The 26,865-nt window shown below is 43.2% G+C and overlaps 3 protein-coding genes across 3 annotated transcripts; all 3 read right to left on the reverse strand.

Moving 5' to 3' along the window:
* Window positions 1-926: 926 nt before the first annotated feature.
* On the reverse strand, window positions 927-8,022 carry LOC120664320. Its single transcript, XM_039943477.1, has 5 exons — window positions 7,341-8,022; window positions 6,422-6,537; window positions 3,947-5,434; window positions 2,054-2,400; window positions 927-1,975 (listed from the first exon to the last, which is right to left on the reverse strand). The coding sequence occupies exons 3-5, from the start codon at window positions 4,239-4,241 to the stop codon at window positions 1,271-1,273; spliced, it is 1,347 nt and encodes a 448-aa protein (XP_039799411.1). The 5' UTR covers window positions 4,242-5,434; window positions 6,422-6,537; window positions 7,341-8,022; the 3' UTR covers window positions 927-1,270.
* Window positions 8,023-9,709: 1,687 nt separating this feature from the next.
* On the reverse strand, window positions 9,710-11,173 carry LOC120664321 (probable WRKY transcription factor 50). The gene is made up of 3 exons (XM_039943478.1): window positions 10,849-11,173; window positions 10,582-10,725; window positions 9,710-10,351 (listed from the first exon to the last, which is right to left on the reverse strand). The coding sequence occupies exons 1-3, from the start codon at window positions 11,088-11,090 to the stop codon at window positions 10,132-10,134; spliced, it is 606 nt and encodes a 201-aa protein (XP_039799412.1). The 5' UTR covers window positions 11,091-11,173; the 3' UTR covers window positions 9,710-10,131.
* Window positions 11,174-17,371: 6,198 nt separating this feature from the next.
* Window positions 17,372-26,548, reverse strand: LOC120664322 (serine/threonine-protein kinase 38-like). The gene is made up of 13 exons (XM_039943479.1): window positions 26,063-26,548; window positions 23,323-23,497; window positions 23,014-23,097; window positions 20,754-20,995; window positions 20,416-20,659; window positions 20,219-20,298; window positions 20,012-20,096; window positions 19,319-19,450; window positions 19,087-19,200; window positions 18,672-18,716; window positions 18,146-18,230; window positions 17,960-18,010; window positions 17,372-17,873 (listed from the first exon to the last, which is right to left on the reverse strand). Exons 1-13 carry the CDS (start codon window positions 26,275-26,277, stop codon window positions 17,785-17,787), a joined length of 1,641 nt encoding a protein of 546 aa, XP_039799413.1. The 5' UTR covers window positions 26,278-26,548; the 3' UTR covers window positions 17,372-17,784.
* Between the last annotated feature and the right edge of the window lie 317 nt (window positions 26,549-26,865).

A 26,865-nucleotide genomic window follows, 5' to 3' on the forward strand; every position in this document is an offset into this window, starting at 1 on the left:
AATTTTCCGAGATAGTATGCCTTCCATCTGTATAGAGAGAATCGGACCTACCCACACAGACCCACTTTCCAGTTAGAAAAACAATGTGCCGTTGCTTGAAATCACATAACCAGCCTCAAACCTGGTCCCTGAAATTAATTTATATTCCCTCTATTCTAAAATGTAGGTTGTTTTGATTTTATAAATATATAACTTTTGTTAAATATCTTGATAGACACTACCTTAGATAGATAATAAAATCTATACATCTAGAAAATCTAAACGACTTATAATTTGGAGCGGAAGGAATGTCTTACATCTTACAAAAATGTAAAAGTTTGATCACTAGTGCATCGATGGAAAGCAATGTGATATGTTAGGATGTCTTGCGGTCCAACTTTGCATTACAAAGACGGTGGGCAATCTGTTGTTGACAGATCCACAGCTAAAATTTAAGAGCATATCTTCAAAGTTTCCCAATAATTTTCTTTTAAAAAATGATACAAACATACGCAACAATCATCCTTGTCAATGCGCACGAACAATCTACATATATAAACTCAAATTCGACTGGGTAAAGGTTATGAAAGGTTGGCACAGATTATTCATAGCTTGATAAACGTTTAAGGTCTTGTTTGGGTGTTATGTTTTAACTATTGTGTCTAGAAACCGTAATTTCTAAAACATTATGCATAGAATAGTGCAAATGAAGGTGCATATTATTTTACAATATAGTGAAAACAAGAATGTTTTTCACAGTCAGTATGCGTAAACAACTAAATACTTTCTCTATTCCAAAGATGTTTTAAATTTATGTCCTAGGTTAAACTTCTATAACTTTGATAAGATTTTATAGAAAAATACACTAACACCTACAATATTAAATTAGTTTTAGATATTGTGTAGCCATTACCATGCCTATGCCAACTACACAAAACTCAAGCAACTCAAAAAACAGACGGTATATATATGCCAAAAACAAGACTAAAATATATGTCACAAATAACATTTAGACCATTTCAGTTACCATATACAACCTGGGGGGTTCAGAGCTAAAAATAACCTGAAAGGCTTATAAACTGATAGGCGAACTAACTTGTCCATATATTAAGTTACACATGACAGCTACCGAACCGATATTTACCAACTGACGAAGCACAAAATGTGCATATCGTAGAACATAAAATCGCCATTAACAACAAGGTCCTATATATGACAGCTCAGCAGCATATTCTACGCTCACACTATGATGCAGTTGCAGGAAAGCCTCAATCTGGATTCAGTTATTGAACTATAAGGCTCCAGGCTCCTCTCCGGCCAAGAACTTACGGGCCCATGATTCTAGGTACTCCTTACCCATGTTAATGAAAAAGCTTCGATGCACTTCAGACTCTGGCTTACAGAGGTACATTCCAACAGACAGCCTATCAGGATGAGTCAGTGGAATTTCTTTTAGCATATTCCATAGAGGGGCATTTGGGTCTGATGTTGATGTTGGTGCCACCCGAATCAGTTTTGGAGCACTGTCACGGATCCCCACTAATGTACTGTTCAACACATCTATGTTCCTGCTATCATGCAGAGCTAGAGCCTGCGGTTTCAGACTGGGTTTTGTTTTGCTCATGATCTTCATCTTCTTTGCACTAGGCTTGAGAGCAGCCATTGTGCTCTCAGCAAAGGACCCAGATGGCTGAGCAGATGGTGCACTAGTGTCAGACATCACTTCACAAGGGACCCCACCGCTACTTGCTGCCACCTCATGATGGTTATCTTCACCTTCCAACTCAATAATATCTACACTCGCCCCTTCTTGATCCCTTGTATCTGCAGCCTGGGCAATAATATTCAATGCAATCTGGGCTTCCAACTCCTCATGAGAATCATCGTCCATAATAGGGTCTCTCATGCAGGCAGCATCCAGCTGACCTTCATTAAAGAGCTGTAGCAGATGGTCAAAGAATGGAATGGGCTTGGCGAGAATAGCACGCTCCGCGATCTGTTAAAGAAAAATATTCATTAGTGCAGTGGGAAAACATGCAAAATAATCTGTTCTTTCTTATGATACAATACTTACAGGTAAACTAGCCATAGTGGCAGCAGGAAGTATAAGCATTTTGTGTTTATTGTTGAACCTGCTCCCAATCGCATTGGCATACCGAGTCACAATGATCCAAATCTCCTTGAAACGCCTGAAATGGCGATGGACCTGGTCAACAGAGTAATTTGTTCTGAATTTAGAGTTAACTGCAGATGTGCACCAAACATGGTGCATCTTCTTGAACTTGGTCTTGGGTGGCATTCCTCTCTTCTTCTCAAGGTACCAATCAAGCAAAAACTTTGACATGACCCTGGGCCAATTTGTGGCTTTTGCCCTTTTGATCCTAGTGGTGGTATTGCCTTCTTCCAGGTCCATGTTGTGATCTACATGAATAAGGTATGATGACATTAAGTAAGAAGATTTCAGTGCAATTTTGCAGCAAGATGGCCACTGTATCAATAGTAGGTCAATCAAATTTAAAATTATGTAAAGTTCAAATGCTCGTCAATTGTCATGCTAGATAGTACCGTTTGTCAATTGTGGAATCATGGAGTTGTATGGCCACCATGATAAACCCCACTTTCAGACTTATTTAAATGGCATTAAAATCTCTGTAAGTGGTAGTATATGGGCCTAACCGCATACCTTACATCAGCTAAGTACTGGTTACCTACAACAAGAAAAACTCATCCAATTTCATTGAATTGTGAACACTACAAATTTATTACTTGTCTTACTCAGTGTTACGGAACACCCGGTTTCCATCCCTACAGGAATCTGCAATCCATTTTGCTTTACTTAGGCTGAGGGTATCCCTAAGAACTAGTATGTTAAGCAAGCTCAATTTGCTTTTCAAGTCTTGTTACTTCTGCAAGCAAATATGGTTCATGATTTTTGAACACCCTTAGTCCTTATTTATTCTAGGTTATTTCATATGCTAAAAGGACTAACAAAGATGGCTGATGCAGTACTGACGATCAGAGCACATCATGAAGACGACTAAGAACAGGTAAAGAATTATTCCTTGGACACAACAGTTTGCAGCCTGCATCTATTCTGGATTCTTTTTCCCGGTTATTTGAGCTGCCAAATATGTCTCGTCCATCACTGACAATCAGAGCACATACATGAACACAATTGATAATAAGTAAAAATCTATTCATTGGGCATCATCAATTTGCAGCCCTGTATTAGTTCACATTTAAAAGCTCAACAAAATTTCTCATAGAAAAAGATTAATGGCAAAATTCTCATTGTGTCTGATTGGCACATATTGTCATTTTAAAAGGCATCGCAAATGTGAACAAGAGTTGCTACAAACAAGATATTAGGAAATAACCCTTAGTTATCTCAGTTACTAAAAACTCAAAAAATTGTTCAAAGACCAAATAACCATAATCATATACAATGGAATAAACTACCCTGCCAAAAACAGGACACATGTGCCTTTTTTTCTCGAACAGGAAGGAGAGCTGCGCATCTTTGTATTAAGAGAGGAAAAAAGTCCAAATACAACCCCATCACCTTACCTTGGACTAGAGTAAGGGATGTAACTAGAACAAGAACCGGAATATTACAAACAAAAGATTAAAAAAAAGGGACCTGACCAACACTAGACCTCTTCTAGTTAGCAGCTATAGCACTCCCATGGCTCAGGGCAGCAAGCCCTTCGGCGCCAGAGATTTGCCATAGGTGATATTCATCAGGGAAGGCACATATAAACAGTCATACCAATTGTATCAGGGGAGGCTATTACCAACCAAGTATCTCTAGGCTATTCATAGGCCTGCAGAGATTCGTGAACTGCATTACATAAGCAACTTGAACCGTACAAGCTCAAGCTAGCTAGATAGTTGAAGCACTCATCTTATTCTTCCAAAAAGCGCATTAATATAAAACTTAGAGCTAGCTTAGACCAATCAAAGTCACCTGAGCCTTCGGGGTCTTCTTGGCCTCCAGACATCGTGCCCAGCACCGGCCGCCCAGAGATCCGAGAAATGGCAAGTTCCCACGGCGCGGCCGGTGACAGATGCGGGAGGAGTAGTAGGCTGGTAGCTCGGGTCCCTGTGTGGCTATGCAGAAGCGGAGGAGGAATCTGGAGGCGCTGTGGTGCAGCTGCCGGCGGGAACGGCGGCGAGGCGGGCGCGCGATGTGGCCGGCAGCTGCTGCGAGGCAGCCTGTGAATTGGGGAATTTGGGGGAGGATTCTCGGGGAGGAATAGCATGACAGGTGGGGCCCACAGGCACGGCCGCACCCCGGGCGGTGTGCCTGGTTGGCGAAGTTAGGCGAAATTTTGGTATAGGCCGCGTTTAGTTTGTGAAAAATAGGGTGAAAAGTTACTGTAGCACGTTTTGTTGTTATTTGACAAATAATGTCCAATTATAAACTAATTAGGCTTAAAAGATTCATCTCATGCTAATCAGTTAGACTATGTAATTAGTTATTTTTTTCAACTACATTTAATACTTCATGCATGTGTCGAAAGATTTGATGTGACGGATACTATAGGAAAAATTTTGGGAACTAAACGGGGCCATAGTTAGGCAAACAAGGCCTGGTTCCATGCATCAGGACACCCCTTTGGCATTACCAAACCTTTGGTGCTAAGATCGAGTAAAATATTTTTTACAGTGACGAAACATAATTTTTAGATTTGTGAATTGTGATTATATGAATGAACGACTCACAATGCTACTAGGTTGGTATGCCGCCTCATAACTACAGGTAGCCAAGCCAAACATTTATTTAGAAGAAGTTGATTTTGTCCACCATGTATAAATGTAGCTGTGATCCAAAATAACATACGTTGGACAACCGTGCAATATAGGTAATATACATGAACAAAAAATCCAGCAAGAAGTAATTAACATGATGATAAGTAACAATCGACTAAGAATCTCCCACATGCCTAGCTAACAATCGAGACATTCGAAGCGGCCTCTTAGTTCTTGTCATCAGTGACTACGACCGCTTCAATTGGAGATGGTCGATTGAGGGAACCTACACGGCTGCCTCGGCGTACAAATGTGACAGAACCGCCAAGTTAAACGGTTTAATTAAGCGTAATGGCCATCATTTGAACGCATCAGGCGCATTAGCTTAATTAAGTGTAACCTGACAGCCTGTTTCCAACCCACAGGCCGATCGAAACACACCAGAAGTCTCGCGCGACGGCGAGCACAGACGGTACCAGCAGGATACAATTTTATAAAATAGTAAACAATATTAAGGTATTTATAAAATGACTTTTACAAATTAAAGTACATATAATAGATAACAGCAGCGGTAGAGAGAGTCTAACCTGAAAAAGATTTTCATTAGAAACCAACTAAAATAAATTGAAATAAAACGATAACTACGGAGACGTGAGGACATCACATCGAGCCCACCGATGTGAATCCGGGTTAGCTCCTGTACCTGAAACAGGGTAAACAACAAACACTGAGTATACTAATACTCAGCAAGACTTACCCGACTAAGAATATACTTAGCCCATTATCTAGACATGCAAGACTTTCTGGCTGTGGATTATTTGCAGAAAACGTCTAAGGGTGGATCCTTACTTTCAATATTTTAGCTCACATTCTATATAAATTAATATCCTCTAGGCATTTGCAGAACCCTTTCTAAAACAAACATAATAGAAGATCAATTAGTAATCTCGACATTTCTTCAACATATACATTAATATTCCATCTCATTACTACGATACGGTGCTGCGATCAAGGTGCTCATATCCGAGAGCGACTGACGGCGAATCGATCCGATTTAACCTTGCAAGGTGGACCTAACCAACACGGCACGCATATGCCCCGTCGGACTATACGAGCCAACCATTCCCCTCCCCGTCTCGAACTACAAGACCGCCCCACCAGCGTATAGTCAGCCGAGCTCAACAAGAGACCACCAAAAGTAAATACATGCATCTCAATTCTCCGCGACTACTCGACTCGCCCTAAGGGGTGGGAAGGAGTCCTGTACTTTCAAAGTGAGGCAGTACTCGGCTTACCGGTTTCGACTACCTCCTACTCCCGGCATGCGGCTAGTACAATTCAAACTCGATCACAGGGCCAGACAACGAACGGTCCTTAACCGACACAAACGGGGCTAGCCTTTCCCCGCCCGGTCTCCATTTTCTTTTCCTTCTCCAACCTATTCCAATATTCCATATACTTAAAATAACGAGATATCTTATATCTCGCGAGTGACCAGAAATCACTCGACTTCTACCGAGATCTTATTAAGCATAGCATTTCTATCGTCCTATACATACTAATATAACTCCAGGAAATCTAGGGATCATGCAACTAGAGTTCCAAACAATTCCTAAACCTAATGCACAAGTAATAGAAACATATATAGGTGTCATAAATTTGAAATAATAGGATGTGCATCGGGGCTTGCCTTAATTGCAGGTTAAGTTAGTTTGCTTGACGCCGAGCTTGATCCATGGCGATTCCACCTGGGTGAACTCCAGATTGATCAACCGCAACTTCGTGAACGATAAGTGCATATTCCGGCTATACATGAATGATAAAATGCTATACATGAGTGCAATGGATGAATGCATGCATTTATGAAACAAACATAAACTACACAGTGAAATGCGATGACTACTCGATAACCAACGGATAGGGCAGTCAGTTACCGAACCACTAACTATTTACTAAACCACTATAAGAGGCAACACTAGTATATCTACTAACAACAAGAAAACTATTTTAATTAACTAAGTCCTAATTAAATTCAACTAGTTTATCAAGCATAAAATAATTATTAGCAACTAACTAAATTATTTTGGCATGAACCCCAAAAATATGTTTTTAATACAAACTAGCTAAATTCACCATGAGCAAAATAGATTTACTAAAGTAGATCATAAGTACATTCTAGTGATGAGCAAAATCTAGCATGAAACAGCTACTGATACAGTGTTCTAATTTAAATTAACAAGATTTTTCTTACATATAATTTATTCTTTAATTTATAGATATACTAAGATATGGAGAACCCAATTAACATATCAAACTATGTTTTCTGGATATGAAATTTTTATAGTGGACTACACATGCATAAAATGAAGTACCGCAAAAATTTCATAATTTTTGGACTAGCAGATTTGCAGAAATTAATTAATTAAGCCTAAACACAATTTAAATTTTTGCAAGGGTAAAAAGATCATTTTGCAAGAATTAATATTTTTCCCTTATAGATACAGATGTAACCACTCTAACAAAACTAATTTTGTATTTTTACTATTTTTCCTTGATTTGTTATGCAGTCTACAATTTTTAATGAATAAAAGTCAGAAAATCTTACCCACCGTCAACCGTCAAGACAGGTCACGGACGGACCATGGCCGCCTGGCCGGCGGCATGGCGACCAGCTCCCGCCGGCGGCGAGGACGTCCGGCGACGGGGCATGGTGGCGCGGCGGCTAGCGCAATCGGGTGGAGCCGGCGCGCACGGCAGCGCGGCGCAGAGCCGCGTGCGTGCAGCCCGCGGTGAGCAGCAGTGTGGCGGCGGCGACGGCGCAACGAACGAGCGCGGAAACTCGTAGAACGCGATGGAACGAGAGAAGCACGAGCATAAGTGCATCTCCTAGCTTCGATTTGAACCGCTAGACGAAGAAAATGATGGCCGGAGCTAGGAGTTCGATGGTGAGGGGCGGAGATGTTGTCCATGGTGGTCTGATCGTGGGGGAATCCTTGATTCCCAGCCGTGCGACGGCCGGAGCTCGGTTCTGAGGGGCTGGGGAGGGACCTAGGGAGGTGAGGGAGCTTCGGGTGTGAGGGATTTGGAATCTATGAAGGGAAGCTCGCGGATTTTGGATCGTACGAGTGGTCTGCTTGCTCTGTTCTTGCGTCCGGAGGTAGAAGATGAAGTTGAGCGAGAGAGAAATGAGGAAGAGAGCAGGCAGCCAGCTCAGGAGACGGATGGGGACGGCACGAACGTCGTGGAAGGCCAGAGAAGGGGAGATGGCTCGCCCCTGGGCGGCCGGCGCGTGGCGTTGACGAGCCTGTTGCCGTCGCCGGCATGGGTGCGGTATGGCGATGGAGTGGTGGCGCTCGGCTATTGGAGGCTGGAGCAGCGCGCCGTGGAGACGGCCAATCGACGCACGACAACGGTGAGGAGCAGGCAGCAAGCTGAATTAGTTTTGGATTAACCATGTTTAGACAATTAATGAGTGGTTAATTAGCTTTCAAACACCAGGGGTGTTACAACAAAGTTATGCATAGCGGACTGGAGACGACGACACAATCTCGAAGCCCATGATTACTGCTGGTTTTGTGACCAAGAGTTTGAGACAGCTGATCATTTGCTAGTAAATTGTAGCTTTGCGTAGGAGATTTGGTGGGGTACTTTGTCCGGGATGCAGTGCTCTTGTTCCTTCATAGAACCGATGGAGCTGCATCACTGGTGGGCTCACCTGCGCATGCTGCAAGTGCAAGGAAAAAAAGCGGGGGCTTGACACTCTCGTCATGTTGATCACTTGGGCACTTTGGAAGGAGCGGAATGGATGTCTGTTCGAGGGGTGCTCCTCCATAGTGCATGAGCTCCAAGACCGGATCAAGCTTGATATCAAGCTTTGGATCGATGCCGGCGCTAGCCGCCTAGGTTGTTTAAGAAGTGACTAGTGTGTTTCTGAGTTGGCTCTTTTGGGCTTCCACTTGTTCTTTCAGTAGCATCTCCGGGTGCCTTTGTTCTTGCGCGCGCCTTATGGCCTTGCGTCATTGTATTCTCTACTTTCGTCTTAATACAATAATGTGCAGCTCTCCTGCGTATTCGAGAAAAAAAAATTGACTAACATTGGCCATGGAAGGGGAACGAGAGCTAGCACTGCTGCCTTATTTGGTTAGCATACCATCCCCCAAGCCTCCTTCGAAGCTATGTGTTTGTTCCTCTTCTTAGAGGGTACATCAGTAAAGTTCTCTGGTCAAAACCTTCTGAAATGTTAGTTGGCCATCGAACTTACCCCTCTACACAAATAACTTGTGTGCACTCATTTTATATACTTATGGCATTTTTAGCCAAAATCACATGAACATGAGACCAAGAGATGGTCATGTTGTGCCCCACAGGAGAATTACACATGATACGAGTGGTTGTATCGTCACTCGGGATGGATTGCCGGTACGGTGTTAGGGCCGGATGGCAAATCTCTAGAGTTAACAAAAGACATTAATAATAGACTGCAATACGCAATAAAAGTTTTGGGATCAGAAATTGGACGAGAAATAACGGGTAGGTAGAAGAAAAATATTAGGTGTGGAGCTAGCTAAGTAAGACATCCTTGCTAATAAGTAGCTCCCGGAGAGTCTAAGTGCAGTTGTAAGTCTCATTATATACATGGTGTGTGTGGAGGTACATGGGCAGATGCTATATAGCTGAATCCAAATGGGAATTGTCAAGAAATGGATGTTGCATGACTGTTGACTTTTGACTAGACTTTATGGTCGCTTGGACCAGAGAGAGAAGCTAGAGGAACAAGCCAGGAAGTAACTATCTTGCAGTTGCTATTTCAGTCGAAAAAAGTTTCCCATAATAAGTAAACTAGAGCATTTATCCCTTCAAAAGTTACCATACACCGAATAGCTGTTGATCTTATTATTGGTATTAAGGACCAAGCAACTGCTATACACTGCAAAAAGAAAAAAAAAACTCACTGATAAACTCTAGTATCTGATGATGATTGTTGAGAAATGAGAACTGAGGTTAATTAAATCAGCAGCCTTTTAGCAACCGCGTATAGATTAAAGAGCGTGTACATAAAGAAACTAAAACAGACTGCCAAAAAAAAAGAAACTAAAACAGAAGAAAGAAAGAGGGCAAGTAACAAGCATGCTGTCATCAGTTATCCTAGTGATGATTGATGCGTCATAAGAAGAGGTAACTAATTGATGATGTGATTAAAGTACTTCTAGCTTAATTATTACTGCTACTGCACAACTGTAAAATTCCACAAGCAGATCGGAATCTAGCCGGCCGCTATCGTTTCTCATCCTACTTGGGGTGAACCACCGGGTCAAGGCTCAGAATTCCTCGGTCTCGATGTAGCAACACGTGCTCGCTGCTGATCGAGGCACGTTCTGGGAAGAATGACCCGCTCGGAAGTCAGAAGAGGTAGGAGCCCGAGTAGGAGGCGGCCGACGGCGAGCCGCTGTGCTGCGGGCTGTAGAAGCCGCCCCCGCCGTACTGGATGATGGCGGCGGCGCCGGGGCTGGCGTGGTTGTGGACGCCGTCGTAGGTGGTGATGACGTAGCGGGGGTCGTCGCGGTCCCTCTCCACGCGCTTCTTCACGCCGCAGCCCTCCGACGAGCACCGGTAGTAGTTCCTGCACGCGTGCGTGCGCGCCAAAACGTCCGTCAGAAATTCAGAATCGAGCGAGTAAATATTTCATTTTTTTAGCTCTCCGTTTAAATGTTCTTGGAATTTAACTGTTTCCCGGCCGGGATAGGTGAAATACGAATTTGTATAGGACATGTGACACGCTTCCATTTGGTATAATTCTATAAATTTGGTTGCACTTGAACTCGAAATTAGAGCGCACGTGTGTGTGTTTACCGTGGATTGGGGCTGTTCTTGACAGCTTTCTTTCCGTACTTCCTCCATTTGAATCCGTCGTCCAGGATCTCCACCTCTGATCTCGTCCTGAACCCAATCCTTCCACTGCTCCTAGGTCTCTTCTCATCTCGACCCCCACACCACCTACTCAAATCCAATCACCAAAGCAGCATCGAGGTAGTAGTTAAGCAACATGAGTACCAACCAAAATTACCACACCCTACCGCGGAAATTAATTAAATTTTCGGTGCGTATACATGTACATACATCGACTTCTCGTTGCGATCGCCCCCAGCCCCGGCTCCGGCGCCGTCGATGAGCGATGCCGGCGAGTACTCAAGCTGGCAAAGATCATCGAGCTCTGAGGAGAAGACCGCCGCGTCGTCGACGAAGGTGTTATTGGCCGCCGGGAAGCTCTGCGGCGCGTAGCCGGACATGAAGGGCGAGGAGTAGGACGACGAGTAGGAGCTGAAGAGAGCTTCAGGGTTTAGCCCAAGCGAAGCCGCCATTGCCGCATGCACCAGCGAGCTTCGCACTGGGTGGCTGTACTTGCACCACTAGCCGCCTTGCTTGTGTGCGTTGCGCCTCTGAATATTATTTTTGGCGTGCCGGCCTCTGCAATTTATACATCCGGCCTGCGATCTGCAAGGCTTCGTGGAGGCTTCCCAAAGCAGGCCCGAAAGTTCTGAGATGGGTCACCTGTCAATTCCTTGGACTACTGCTGTGTTCCGCTTTCAGAGATACATCACGTGTCAATTCAACTGTACATTTGTGATACGTGATCTGACTGTGACATGCACTTGTAGATTATTAGCTTATATATGTACCTGCAACTTGTACAGAGTATAATCTTGTAAAATTAATATGGTGTGGGATGTGATAAATATACATAGCTTAACTTTATACAAATATTTTTCGGGGTTAGATTGTCTGGAAAAGCAAAAGTCGTCGTGAGTTTTTCACAAAAAAAATTTTGTGTATACCTCGGTTCCAAAGATTTCACAAAAGATTAGTATGCTTTATGCATATGGAACAAATCTACGCTAGATCTGTCCTGTTCTGAAACATATGGCTGCGGACAAATCGATTGATTTTCTCGTATCTTTATCTCCCTACCCTCTCATCTCTTTCCCTTGCTAACTTAATTTGAGAGCTAGTAGGCGTTGCTTGACAGCGACGTACTTGTCATCTATAGATCCTTAACGATGTAGTTTTCCTACTTGATTACACTCTTTTAAAGGTAACTGGTACGTGCAGTGGAATATAATTTGGATCTAGCTAGTGGACGCAAAAGGAGAGCAAAAGAATTATCTTCTCCGATCCTCGTCAATCTTCTACAGCTATTTTTGGATTTCTTTCTTTAACTAATAATGGACTGAATTATTTGGTGGTCTATAAAATTTTCAGATTTTGTGAGTGCTACGTGCTGCCACGCACTAAATAAAGAAAAATCATCTGGAGAAGATAAGAAAAATTCATGTATTCCAAATACTTTCTTCTGCCCCCATGTTGCGTCTGTGCTAGTACAGTTTTGACCTTACCTCTCTATGTATATGTGCTAGTATATAGTACGAAATAATGGGAAGAGCTGCATAACACATGCTACTATAGTGCAGCACTGCTAAAATTCATTAAAGAATGACGTGCAATGCAAAAGCTTTCCCTCAGGCCTCAGCAAAGCTTATCTAAATGGTTCGATATTTCTTGCAAGGTATAGAAAAAGTGTAATATTTTTGTTTGCATGTAAAGATCCAACTCGGATGATTGTGTGCAGAATATATAGAAGGGAATAGGGGATGTTATTCGGCTTGGCGCCGCCAATAATACCTTTGGCATATAGAATATTCCCCCATCCAATCCCAAAAGTGTGTACTCATATATATTGGTTCCTTTCACTACTTTGACTATTATTAATTAGTTGTATACATTTTTTCAGGAAGTATATAATAAAATTTCTAGAGTCTTGAATTCTTTTTGGATACAAAAATAGCGCAAATTATCCGAAAGCGCTAGCCCAGGCGAGATGGGTTTATTTGGAGCGAAAGCCGCAGTCACGAAAGGGAAGCCACCAAGCGGCCTCCTCATCACTCCGTCGATCACCACCAGCTGGCCGGCTGGAGAAGAAGAGGTTGAAGCCAACACCCCTCCGCGACCAGCTGCCGCCTCCTCGCCCGGCCGCACATCAACTCGATCGCACGGCGGTGGGGCTGTCCGCTTGGCGCTTGCGGGCCGGCGGCGTCATGATCGATCGATCTGCCGTGTCTTCTCCGGCAGACTCGCGGGAAGAAGATAGCGCGGGTCGTCGCCGTCTCCATCTCGTCCGAATGCACACGGCGACGGCGACGGGGGTCCGTACGTGAGCCAGCTGGTGTGGCGTCGCTGTTTGTCACTGGCCTGGCTTTGCTCGGATTTTGTTCCCTCCACGGCAGGATTGGAGCCTAATTTAGTTTGACGAGCGATAATGCAGCCGGTCTCACCGAAACTCTGCCCTGGGTTCGAGGTTAGGAAGCGGATTAGGCGGCGTTGAATCTGCTAAGCGCCCAGGACTAGTTCCTGACGTGAGCATAGCAATCCCATCCTCCTAGACTATTGCGCGGTTCCAGTGATGTCACGGTGCACAGGAATCGAGGCAGGCACGTCAGCTGGTAGTTGGATCGTTCTGCACTTCTGCTAGATTGGGAAGAGAAGCTGGTGTTCCTTGCCTCGGTGATCTCTTGCGCTGGGTGCCTGGGTGGTGGCTTGGTGCTTCGTCCGGCGAGCGGCGGTGGGACCGAAGAAATGAAGTTGAAGACGACGATCCTGGTGTGCGTGCTTGTGTTTCCTTTGGTCTCCGGAGTGTGCTATGCCATGTCCGCAAGTGGAAGAGGCGATTCAACGATGGAAGCTACAGCTCTCTCATCCTTTCAGCCTGATTGATGGAGAATATGGAAGGGAGAAGATCTATTCCGGTGAACCCTATAACTGGCCTGTTAGTATAAAGTATAAACATCGCAATACCAAATTGGCCTTTTTCTTTTGTTTCACAATCATTGAGACCAAATTGGCCTTTTTATTCACAATTAGAGAACTGAAGTACAATACAAATCCCGCACGGCCGCATCGAATCGGAGCAAACAAACAGAGCGAGCGTAAATGGAACCTCGGGAGAAGCATTGAATGACTGTTTATCCGCACTTGTTGTACTTTATTTTATCATTTAAAATGATATTATATTCTGATCATCGAGATTTTCTCCTCTACTAGGTGTATGCCCGTGCGTTGCTACAGGTGCGATACACGGAGCACAAGCAACATGGTTTGATCTTAGCAAAAAAACAAGCATAAACATGTCAAGGACAAATATAGCACACGAAAATCTCTACTTCAAAGCTCGTAGTTTGGAATTATATAAAAAAAGGTACATATGCTATTGAAATATAGCGTACACCCACTTGGCTTAAACTTCTCAGTTGGACAAGGACACTCACCACTCAGTAGACAGAAATAAATCGATCAGTTAATTGAATTAGTTGCAATGATCCATCATTTTTACTTTCGTACATCTATTTGTTTACCATGGCTCACAAGTCACAAAGGCAGTGCCCTTAATTATTCTCATCAAGGCTTGGACAAATTAAATCCTACTCAGTTCAGGAGTAGAAACGCCATGTTCAATGTTATGTCACAACTCCCAGCTCACAAATGGTCTTCGGTGCAAGCAAGATTATATCAATTCGAAAACAATGTGTCTAGTAAATCTACCCGGTAAATCTAAAAGCAATGCTTGACGGTCGGAACTAACAATGTACCTGATGAAGATCTCCAGATTATATCTTGCAGCATGTGGTCATCACTCATCAGCCTAATGCATACGCAGCTCAAAAACTTTTCTACAGCGAATGGTATGGATCAAGTAGGGAACAAATAAGAAAGCTTATCCATTCTAACTGAAGCACAAAAGCAATAAAAATTAGCATCAGCAAAGGAAATTCAGTAGTCAACGTCATGTGTAATCAACTAAAATAGCACACCTTTTGAATCATGTTGGTAAGTCGCGTTCAAGGTCTCTTTAGCAGCATCTTGAAAAATCTGGTGACATGCAGGCTTATAGCTCGTCTCCTGTAGCCAACATATGTGCATAGATGTACCCATATATGTTAGTCTAACTTTCCAACTGATTATATATAGTAGGAAATTGATTATATAGAAAATGCATGGCTTCGGAGTTGTTTCTTTAACTTCAGGTATGTCCATAATATGTGATAGAGATATACCAGTAAAATTGAAGATTGAGAATATTTTAGTCAAAGTTGAAACTTAATCCGCAATATATAAAAGAGAACCATGTATTTCAGTCAAACTTGACACTGAACCTGCATCAGTAAATCATATGTGAGTATCAAATCTTGCTCATGTGCAATGCATCACTATGGATATTTCGAAACAGGTTGTCATGTGACACAAACACTGCCTTTACATTGCAAGGAAAAAGAAGACATCAGCTGGAATCAAACAAATTTACAACCATTTAAGTTTGGATCATGGAATATGTAAGCATGGGAAACTTTTGACAAAATAGATAACACACATCCATTATTTTATTTCCTTATCTCAAGCCTGACAAAAGGACTGTTATTATCTGTTCATGGTTGGCAAAATAGGCACTTTGATCCTTCAACTTTGCATCAAGGGTTAAGTTGGTCCCTCAACTTTCAAAAAGACCAATTTGGTCCCTCAACTTTTGTTTTTAGGTCAAATTTGTACTTATACTGATGTAATGATCCATAATATTATGAGACTAATGCTAAAAAATCATCTTTACTCTTGGCTATTTTCTCTCCTGTTAATCAAACATGTGCATGATATTCTTATATGATGTAGACTAAATTAAATACGAAAGGGCATTTCAACAAATATGAGAGACATCAAACCAGTGAACAGAATAATAAATCTATTGTGAACTATTATTGATTAATTACAACTATACAATAATGGAAATTGAGTATGAGAAGGAGCTAAGGGTAAAAATGACTTTTCGCATCTATCTCATGGTATTATGGAGCATCACAACAGTATAGGGACAAATTTGACCTAAAACATAAGTTGAGGGATCAAATTTATCTTTTTGAAAGTTGAGGGACCAACTTGACCCTCGGAGCAAAGTTGGAGGACCAAAGTGGCTATTTTGCCTTCATGGTTCATTATCTACTATTGATGTAATAACCAAATTCTCTGTTGCAATGTATTCAAATTCATGTTCGTTATCTACATATTTTTTTGGCAGAACAGTCGAAATAGTCCTTCAACTTCTATCCAAGGCTCAGTTTCATCCCTAATCTCTCAAAAAGTCCATTAAATCCCACAACTTTTGATTCTTGGATCAATCCGGTCCTGGACCCTACATGGCTTCCATGTAGGCATGCCAAATTAGCTAAATTGCATATCGGATTCCACCGTTCCACTGTAGGCCAATCTTTTACTTGCATTTGAGATGAGGGACTAAAAATCAAGACTGATATGAATTCAATAAATCATAAGATAAACTAACCAATTTAATATGCAATGAATTTTTCCTCCTACCCTTAAAAAGTTAGTCATTACCTTCACCTCCATATGTTGGTATAGCCCGATAAAGACCTTGTATTACACTTTTCCTCCTAGCTCAAATCAGTCCACTCACCATGCTTACTTGGCATGCCTATGTGGAAGCCATGTAGGACAGAGGGATCAGATAGACCCACAAAGTGAAAATTGAAGGATTCAATTGGCTCCTTTGAAAGACGAGGGGTCAGATAGACCCACAAAGATTTAATTGGCACCTTTGAAAGATGAGGGATGAAATTGAACCTGTGACCAAAGTTGAAGGACCAAATCAACTATTTTGCCATATTTTAAATATTTTTCATAAGTTTCAGATAAAACCATGTTAGACTACCGGGGCAATGGCCAGTGGAGCAACAATTGAGCAAGTGTGTGGGCGAAATGGGGACATGGGCTGCCTTATAAATAGGTGCATTCAAAACTTATGCATATAAAATTAGACTAATAATTTGTGATGGATGGGACAGACGGAGTAACTTTTACTTATTCCCTTCTATTTAAATTCTACTCACATTATTCGGTAGAGCGTACACTTCTGACGTTGTGCGGCAGAGGTGACCACGACAGAGCGAGTGATTACACGAAGGGTTTGTGGCCGTAGGCCCGTAGACACCAGGTGCTAACAGCTTTCGTGGGACAAGTCTACCGTGACGTCTGTCCAGTCCTAGATACGTGAGACCGGATCCATGCATCAGTGACCCAACTTCAGCCCTGGACACTGACGTGAGCCAACGTCAGGGGTACCGTTTCCCTTTCGTGGCCAAACTGCCGTCCCCTACTGTCCGGGCACGTTTGTGATTTGACGACGACCGCCGCCGCCGGGCGGCGGCCCATGCATTCCGTCAACCTGACGGGCACAGCCTTGGCTGAACTAGGACTCCGGCCAGCTGCGTGGGTGGCAAAATGTCTACGAAGGAACCAGCTATTTGCATTGCATCGCGCGTCCATACTTAGCCAACAAAATCCCATGCCTCGTCTCAAAAATCAGGGAAGAATTGCATCGGCGCCACTGTCCTTGAACATGAATGGCCTCACCTGAAATACCATTAGCTACACTGAGCACGGAACCATGCCCAGACCTCGTACCGCTGGCCCCATTTGTAGTGCCGGAGTTTCATAGGAAGCAGCTCAATTTCTATCGAACCTGGCGAAAATTCAAGGATTTCCAAACGGACCAAGGCATCCTGCAAATGAGAAAGAAAACTAGGCATTTTCAGGCTAAGACGCCACAGCTCACGGATAAGCTCCAACGGATGATCTCTGATGAGCATCAAACAGTACAAGCACAGGTCAACCAACCACAATGGCTATCCTAAGTCCTAACACAGTTTACCACCTCTTCATTTATATGTTAAAACGGGTCAAGAGCTGCCACACGGAAGGCAACAATCTAATACTATGCCAACCTGGGCAACCAGCGTCAAGAAGCACTGCCCTTCTCGATTCTCACTCGAAACACACTGCAAAGATACCTCTAGTTTGTACAGCAAAACGTGCTCGCCAACGATCAGAAGGGCATGGGACCTGAATAAAAGCAGCCAGGTCTCTTCAGATGCAGCCACATCATCGAGGGGCACTGATGCTGGTGTAGGACAGGGTGCTTCAGGAAAACCGCAGGGGAGATCATGGCACCATAGGGTCTCCCGATGAACCAGAGCGCATGTGGGTGTCCGTTCCATCCGGTTCCATTGATGAGTCCATGTCTGCTGTATCTGGGAATGTAAGGATCCAAAGATAAGAATAGACCAATGAATTTTATGTAGTTCTGATAAACTAGCCATGGAATGAAATACTCTACCAGATGAGGACCCAACAGAGTGCCTTGTAAACGAGGAGCTTCTCTGCAGATCTGCATGTGTACATGGTTCAAAGGTAAGAGAGGAAGCTAACAAGGGCCACAATGACATTGGCATAAAAAGAAAACCATGCAGTTCAACGGCAGTGCATTTAACAAGGCATTTATTTGCTACTATATGTAACAAACCTGCTGATTGATGCAAACCTTTCACCGCTTCAAAATTCTTGTATGTATACCCCACAAAGCTAAGATCTTTAGAATTAAGCATCATCTGCAAGAACATACCAAAATGATAATGAACTTCGGAGTTCAGAATGAAGCAATAAATAATGGCATGTAGTTATGGATGCCCATAGACATGAAACTGATATGAATAAAAGGAACCATCCCAGAAACTAGGACCACAGACAAAAAAGGCCAATTGTCAAGTTGCGAAACAATTTACCCATCCTAAAAATTTCTGTTAAATATCACAACACTAATAGCCAGTTCAACAACTGCGTCATAGTGAATCGCTCTCTACAGATAATGGTCACTACAGAGGATTTTTTTTTACATACCCTGTTTTTTCTCCACATTAACTATGTGAACAACAATTTTCAGAATAAAACACAGGAACACATTAACTATGTACTATCATTGGTATCATAGTATTTAACGTCAATGCAATGACAAATGTGGTTTAAGGTTAGCTTATGTATATGGTGCATACCTTCCTTGAAGCCCCAGAACCTGGCCTTGCTGGAGCAGGGTCAGACTGCGGAAAAGAATTGAAGGGCGTAAATGGCAAGTATAATATACAAATGATAGAAAAACATAAGCAGTTCACTTTCACAAGCACGCAGGGCAGCTGCGCGTTATTTCACTAAGTAGAAAGAAAAAAAAAGGTGCAAGGGAGAGGGTATAAAGACCTCAGCACACCTCACACACTCGGGCGCTTTGTGTCACTCTCTCACTCACACACACGGGCGCTTTGTGTCACACATACACACGGGCGCTTTGCGTCACTCACACAAACACACACGCGCGACCTGAAGCACAAGACCAGGCCACATTCGACCACATGCAGCTTGATAATATCTAAAGAACGAGACATGCATCAAACAAACAAAAAAAGATTTGCTTACTTCCTCGAACTTCATGAAGTTCTGTGTATCCAGCTCATCATTTACTTGGGGCTTGAATGCTGCCTCCATCTCATACAGCTTGTCCCATTGAACTCCTTGAAACCAAGGATGAGCCTAAGAAAAGGATCACAGAAATGATAAAGACAACCTTACAAAAAATATAAAATCAGGGAAGCCATATCATCCAAAATGAACATCAGTAAGCAGTAGATCTTAATAATGAGAAATATACCTTTATTTGATCTGCCCCTGCGCTGCCAATCCTGTGATCAACATCACACAATAAACGACAAATGAGATCCTTTGCTTCAAGTGACAGCTTTGGATTGTCTGGAAATTTCAGATAGCTTCTCCAATGCACAATCTAGAAAATAAAAATATATAGTCAGCAGAGTCTAGGAGGAGGAGGACAGTGCATCATTACTCATGTTATAACACTTAGTCAAGGTTTCAAATGTATGGGTTCAGTATAAGTTGATGAAAGAGATGAACAGTCGAGGGTTTCAAGTTATATCAGCATCGAGGAAGTTAAGAACTAAAGAAAAAGGAACTTTGCTTTAAACCTCTCCATTCATACATAGACTCTAAGCATAGGTTTCTCAATATTTGACAAACTATAGCAAACTTGAGCAAATCCATTTGGTATCATTTCCACAGTTTTTATTTTATTTTATTTTATTTGACACAGTGCTGCATCTTATTACGGTGCTTCAGCCATGAAAAAAATTTACGTTCTAACGCAGCAGGCATTAATTAAAATCAGATATAAAAATGTTTGGTAAAACATAAAATCCAGGAGTTAACTATAAGCTCTGTACTAAGCTGTAATAACAACTAAAAACGTATAACTAAACTATTAAGTGATAGACTGAAAATATGCTCAAAAGTAAGATGGAGAAAATTGTTTGGCAGCCAAGACAACAACCTTTCGGCATGTAGTTATTGGATCATCTGAATAAAATGGTGGATAACCAACAAGCATTTCATACATGATTGCACCAAGAGACCACCTGCATGCAAAATAAATATAAACAATGAGATTACAGAAGGTCAAATAAAAGTTATGTCTTTTAGTTTTGGAGGATGAAAACAAGAGACAATTAAGCATGTGAATATATTAACTTCTTCATACCAGTCACACTCTACTCCATATCCCTTCTTTAGTAGAACCTCTGGAGCAATGTAATCAGGTGTCCCAACCGTCGAAAATGCCTGAATTAACATTTACACAGCATGTTAAAAAAATTATTGACAGTAACTATTTTTGAGAATTTATGATAATGAGAACTTATGTAGCTAGAGAAGCACTCAATAGAAAGACATGTCTACCAGTTTTCTCCTGTTCTTCTGCCAGTGCTGGAGTTGTTCGTTTGGACTTCTCCACCTCCTACCATTTGCTGTATTGGATAAAGAATGATCAATATCCATGGACTCCCTAAGGTTTTCATCAGCCATTGGTTCATCTTCATTCAAGGTGGACAACTTCGAACAATCAATTGGCTTGCACAATCCAAAATCTGACAATTTCATATGACCATTCTTGTCTAGGAGTAGATTGTCAGGTTTAATATCTCTGTAACGATGATGAGCCAAAAAAAATTAAAAAAAAATGAGAAAGCATACAGAGCACACTGGAAACCATTAAAATCAGATCAAGAAGATGTAACCTGTGAATGTAGTTATGTTTATGAATGGATTCAATGGCGAGGACAGTCTCTGCAATGTAGAAACGAGCCACATCTTCATTCAGAGTATCCTTTCGTATGAGGAGATTCATCATGTCACCTCCAGGAAGGTACTCCATGATAAGGTAGAGGTACTCAGCATCTTGGAAAGAATAATATAGTTTCACAATACAGTGGCTACCAACTTCAGCCAGCAGGTTTCTTTCAGCTCTAACATGCTCCACCTAATTACAAACGTGAAAAATATTAACTACAATGACAAGATAAAACAAATACAACAACAACAACAACAACAACAGCATAGCCTTTTGTCCCAAGCAAGTTGGGGTAGGCTAGAGATGAAACCCAAAAGACACAAAGGTCATGGTTCAGGCACGTTGATAGCTAGTCTCCAAGCGCTCCTATCCAAAGCTAACTTCTCAGAGATATCCCAATCTTTAAGGTCTCTCTTAACCGACTCGTCCCAAGTCAGTTTAGGCCTACCTCTACCCCTCTTTACCTTATCAACACGTTTTAGCACCCCACTACGCACCGGCGCCTCCGGAGGCCTCCGTTGGACATGTCCAAACCATCTCAACCGATGTTGGGTAAGTTTCTCCTCAATTGGTGTTGGTGCCACCCCTACCCTTTCCAGAATAGCTTCGTTCCGGAGTCTATCCCTCCTTGTGTGCCCGCAAAACCACTGTAACATCCGCATCTCTGCTACACTCAGTTGCTGGACATGTCGCCTTTTTGTAGGCCAACATTCAGCACCATATAACATCGCCGGACGAATCGCTGTCCTATAGAACTTACCTCTTAGCTTTTGCGGCACCCTCCTGTCACAGAGGACACCAGAAGCTTGACGCCATTTCAACCAGCCAGCTGAGATTCTATGCCTAACATCTTCGTCAATGTCGCCATCCTTTTGTAACATCGAACCTAAATACCGAAAAGTGTCCTTATGGGCCACCACTTGCCCATCGAGACTAACGTCACCACCCTCATGCCTAGATGCGCTGAAATCGCAAATCATGTACTCGGTCTTGGTCCTACTAAGTCTGAACTCTTTTGACTCTAACGTGCGTCTCCACAGCTCCAACTTCCTATTTACCCCTGCTCTACTCTCGTCTACTAGGACCACATCATCAGCAAAGAGCATACACCAAGGGATATCACCTTGTATGTCCCTTATGACCTCATCCGTCACCAAAGCAAATAAATAAGGGTTCAATGCCGACCCCTGATGTAGGCCTATGTTAATAGGAAAGTCAGTGGTTGTCGCCACCACAAATCCGGACAAACGTCATCGCATTCTTGTACATATCCTTGATGAGGGTAATGTACTTAGTTGGGACTTTGTGCTTCTCCAAGGCCCACCACATGACATTTCTCGGTACTTTGTCATATGCCTTCTCGAGGTCAATAACGACCATGTGCAAGTCCTTCTTCTGCTCCTTATATCTCTCCATCAATTGTCGTATTAGGAAAATCGCCTCCATGGTCGACCTTCCAGGCATGAACCCAAACTGGTTTTGGGTCACACTTGTCACTCTTCTTATGCGGTGCTCGATAAGACAAGAAAAAAAAACAAATAAACATACCAAATACTCATCCATTTTTATAAGGCGCAATTTGACTTAGGATGGTCTTTAAAATTAAACTTTACCCTAGATTTTCCTAAAGATATTCTTACCTATTAGAAAACCATTGTATATTGAAATCCACTTTTGTATCAGTATCACTACACCATGTTAATTAAGCCTAATTAGTGCTCAACAGTTATAAAGTTCAAAATACATATTTCCTTGTGGTTTTGGATGGCATACCTCAGTACACCCTTAGTAAACGTTATAACGAACACAGACAAAAAATAATCAAGCTGGAAATAACATACCAAGTCTATATTAACAAATAGGGACCGCAAAAACTGAAAACAACTCGATCCCAAAAAAAATACTTTTGCTAAGTTTCCTTTTGTAAATTTTGGAACGCATAATTTTTTGTCAATTATAAAACTAAGAAACCATGACAAAGCAGTTTGTCACTACAAAGTATGTAACAGATTCAGCAAAACACCAAGTAGTTAAACAAAAGGGTCAATATTCTCATGATGATGATGATGCCACTGTTACCACAGATAATTACAAGTGCTATATCAAATAACATCAAAATAAGAAAATAAATATTAATTAATTGAATACCATATCTGTGGTAACAAAAAAAAAGCAACAATAAGTGATGTTAGAGTCCTCTGCCTTACCTGACCCCTAACAAGCATTTCAGACTTCTTTAGCTTTTTCATTGCATAAATGTTGCCGGAGGACTTTTCGCGACATAATCGGACCTGTGAGAATAGCAAAAGTTAAGATATCAACGCAAGGGATACGAGTCAGACTATGGAAAACAGCAGTTGTATTGTATACAACAGGTGTTACGGAGAGGTTATAGACCAAGGAACTGTTACATGTAGCTGAGTGACACAACAGCATATGAAGATTATCATGGCCAGAAAGATGAAACTACAGAAAATAAATCATGAGCATGCTTGCAGAAATTGGAATGCGCAAACCTCCCCGAAAGCGCCTCTTCCAATGATAGTCAGCATCTCAAAGTCATCCACACAGATTCTATGCCTTTTGAGTCTCATGTATTCAGTCTCCTTTCTCTCCAGATCCTTTATTAAGTTTATCTGCTCCTCCCTGGGAACTTGTGAAGAAGCTAGCTGTTGTTCCAAAACCAATCGCCTACAGACACAAATGATACAATATGCTCAAGTTCATTAAGTATGGAGATAACCAGTAATGGACTTGAAATAGTGAAAGATAAAACTTTGAAACGAAGTAATAAACCTGGAAAGGTATTCATAGTCCAAAAAAAGGTACAAAAGGAAAGATCCAAAGCCTATTCACATTACCATATTCAACACCAGTTGTCAGCATGCCACCAAAAGCACACCTCTCGCGAGTAAATGGCCATAAGCAAGCGCGGTGCAAATTTTATTTCTTAGCGTCCTACCACAAACGGCCTGCAACTTTATTCAATGATGGAAAGCCCTATATAAACTAACATGTTGATTCTAACTGACAAGTCAAGCTCAAACAACTCAGACTTGACAAAACCACAATCAGATTAGACAGCAACAACAATACAGAGGTCAATCCACTGAATACATACTACAAAATCCCTCCAATCATGCCAAAGTTCAGCACTAATATAACCTATTCTACAGCCAAGTTCATTGAAAGGCATCCGTGCGACTACAGCTAAATGTGCAATTCGAATCCTCATCCCCCAGCACCCCTAATGGAGCTTAAGCATACAGGCTACCCCCAAACTCTGTCCTCACGGATTGCACCCCTCGATTCACATTACAATTCAGCCAAATGTGCAACTAAAAGCATCACCTCAGCATCCCCACAGGAGTTGTAACATGTATAGCACATGCCACACATGAAGACATATTCACATCTTCATGACCAACCTCCAACCCAAATTGTCAGCATGCCACCGAAAGCTAATGTATAGCACATTAGAGTACACGTCAGGAGCCATGTGTCCCCCCTCCCCAAAAGTGAGGAAGTGACCATATGCGCAAACCTCATTTCTTTGCATGCTCCCACAAACAGCCCGCAATCTTCTTCCAATAATAGCAAGCCCTCCAAAACTTACCATATTGATTCTAGCTAAGTCAAGCTAAAACAATTCGGACTCCACACTCCTCAAAGCCACAATATGCTTTAGCTCTGCTGTAGTAACAAGCAACACCACAATCCACTGAATGCATACTACAAAATCCCACCAGTTATGCTCATGCCCCAAAGAACAGCACTAGTAGAACATAGAGTGACATTCTAAAACCAAGAACCATGAAAGGCTTCCAACCAGTACAGCTGAATGTGAGGTTCAAATCATCATCCCCCGGTCATCCCCGCATAAGCACAAGCATACAGGCTCCTCACAGATTGGACCCTGCGATTCACTTAATAATCCAGCCAAATACACAGCTACCCAACCCCCACCCACCACCACAAACAGAAGCATCACCACAGGAATACGCACATACAGGTATAGCACGTGCCAGTGCCACACATGAAAGACCTATTCATATCACCATGTCCAAATTCTAAAATGCCACCGTATGCTGACGTATAGCACATCAGAGCACACATCAAGCGCCGCGTCTCCCCTCCCCCAAAAATTGAGGAAGCTGCCATAAATGCAAACCTCGTTTCATTGCATGCTCCCACTAACGGCCCGCAGCTTTATTCCGATTATGGCAGGCCCGCCAAAAACCGCCATACTGATGCTAGCCAAATCAAGCTCAAGTAATTTGGACTCCGCAAAGCCACAACCTACTTAAGCTACACTGCAGCAACGCACAACACCTCAATCCACTGAATACATACTACATCATCCCACCAATCATGCTCCAAAGCACAGCACTGGTAGAACCTAGAGCGACATTTTACAACCAAGCACCATGAAAGACTTCTGAACCACAGCCAATCCTGCTGAATGCGCAGTTCAAATCCTCATCCCCCAGGTACCCAACAGGAGCATAAGCATAAAGTCTGCCCCCAAACCCTCTCAAGGGTCGGACCCCTCGATTCACTTGACAATCCAGCCAAATCCGCAGCTAGAAGCCTCAACCCCAGCATCCCCACAGGAATCCAAGCACGTGTCACACACGAAAACCTATTCACATCCTGTCCAACCTCCAATGCCAACTGCCAGCATGCTAACGTATAGAACGTCAGAGCACACGTCAATCGCCGTGTGTCCCTTCCCCCTAAAATTGAGGAAGCTGCCATAACGCAAACCTCGTTTCTTTGCATGCTCCCACTAACGGCCCGATGCTTTATTCCGATTATGGCAAGCCAACCGCCATACTGATTTTAGCTAAATCAAGCTCAAGCAATTCGGACTCCGCAAAGCCACTATCTACTTAAGCTCCACTGCAGCAACGCACAACACCCTCATCCACTGAATCCATACTACAAAATCCCACCACTCACGTCCCAAACCACAGCACTCGCAGAACCTAGAGCCACATTCTACAACCAAGCACAACGACATGCTCCCGAACCACAACCAATCCAGGAGAACGCGCAGCTGGAACCCTCCCCCCCCCCCCCCCCAAGCATCCCCTCCAAGAATACAGAAGCTACCCCCAAACCCTCATCTCGCAGCTCGAGACCGATCGGCGCACCCCCACGCGAGATCTATCCGAATCGCAGGCGGTCGTACTCTACGAGCTCGGGTTCCTCGTCCGGTAAGGAAATCCTGAGGAGGGGTTGGGATTCCAGTACCTCTCCTTGCGCTCCTGCAGGGTCTTCATCTGCGTTTTGTAGTGGTCCTCGATGAACTTCTTCGCCGCCGCGACGCGCTCCATGGTCTTGGTGGACCCCACCACCGGCGCCACCTCCTCCGCCGCGCCCTCGCCCTCCTCCTCCGCCACCGCCGCCAGCTGCCCAGCCCCGCCGCGCGCCCCGGCCGGCGCCTCCTCCGCCATCTCGCTATCCATGCCCGACCCCGACCCCAGCCCCAGCCCCGCTCTACTCTCCCACGCCCCTCACTTCTCGCCGCGGCGAGCTGCAACTGTTTCCTCCTCCTTTTCCACTCGCACTCTCCCCCGATTTCCTTTTTGTTTTCAAGCGCTTTTCTATGCGCGCACCGCGCAGGCCCGCCTGCCTGCCGCCTATCTTTGCTAGGGTATACTAGTAAGTTGGAGGTCAGAGGCTGAGAGTAAACTAATTGCGCTGTGATGGCGGGTTAAAAAGGCTGGAGACAGCTGGGAGCAAGCTTCGGTTTGCTTAGCTTGGCAACAGGTAGTGCGGCGGGGCGGGCTTCGGAGCGGGGAAGGCGCGACGCAACGGAACGGTCGAGCCTTTTCCGTTCCAGTTCGCGGGAGCATTTAACCACCGCCCGCCAGTTTTTGTGCTCTGCGTTTTGGGGAGGTGAAACGCACTCCATGTGACTGAGGTGGAGTACATTAGCATATTTTTAAGGACAGTGTCCAGGGCACCTGGTAAATCTTGGGCATATAAATCGACGATTGATTTATCTAGTCTTTTCTTCCTGGGATCTTCCCTTTCTAGGATTGTGTTCTAAG

This window comes from Panicum virgatum, chromosome 3N, assembly GCF_016808335.1.
Source record: "Panicum virgatum strain AP13 chromosome 3N, P.virgatum_v5, whole genome shotgun sequence".
NCBI classification, from domain to species: Eukaryota; Viridiplantae; Streptophyta; class Magnoliopsida; order Poales; family Poaceae; genus Panicum; species Panicum virgatum.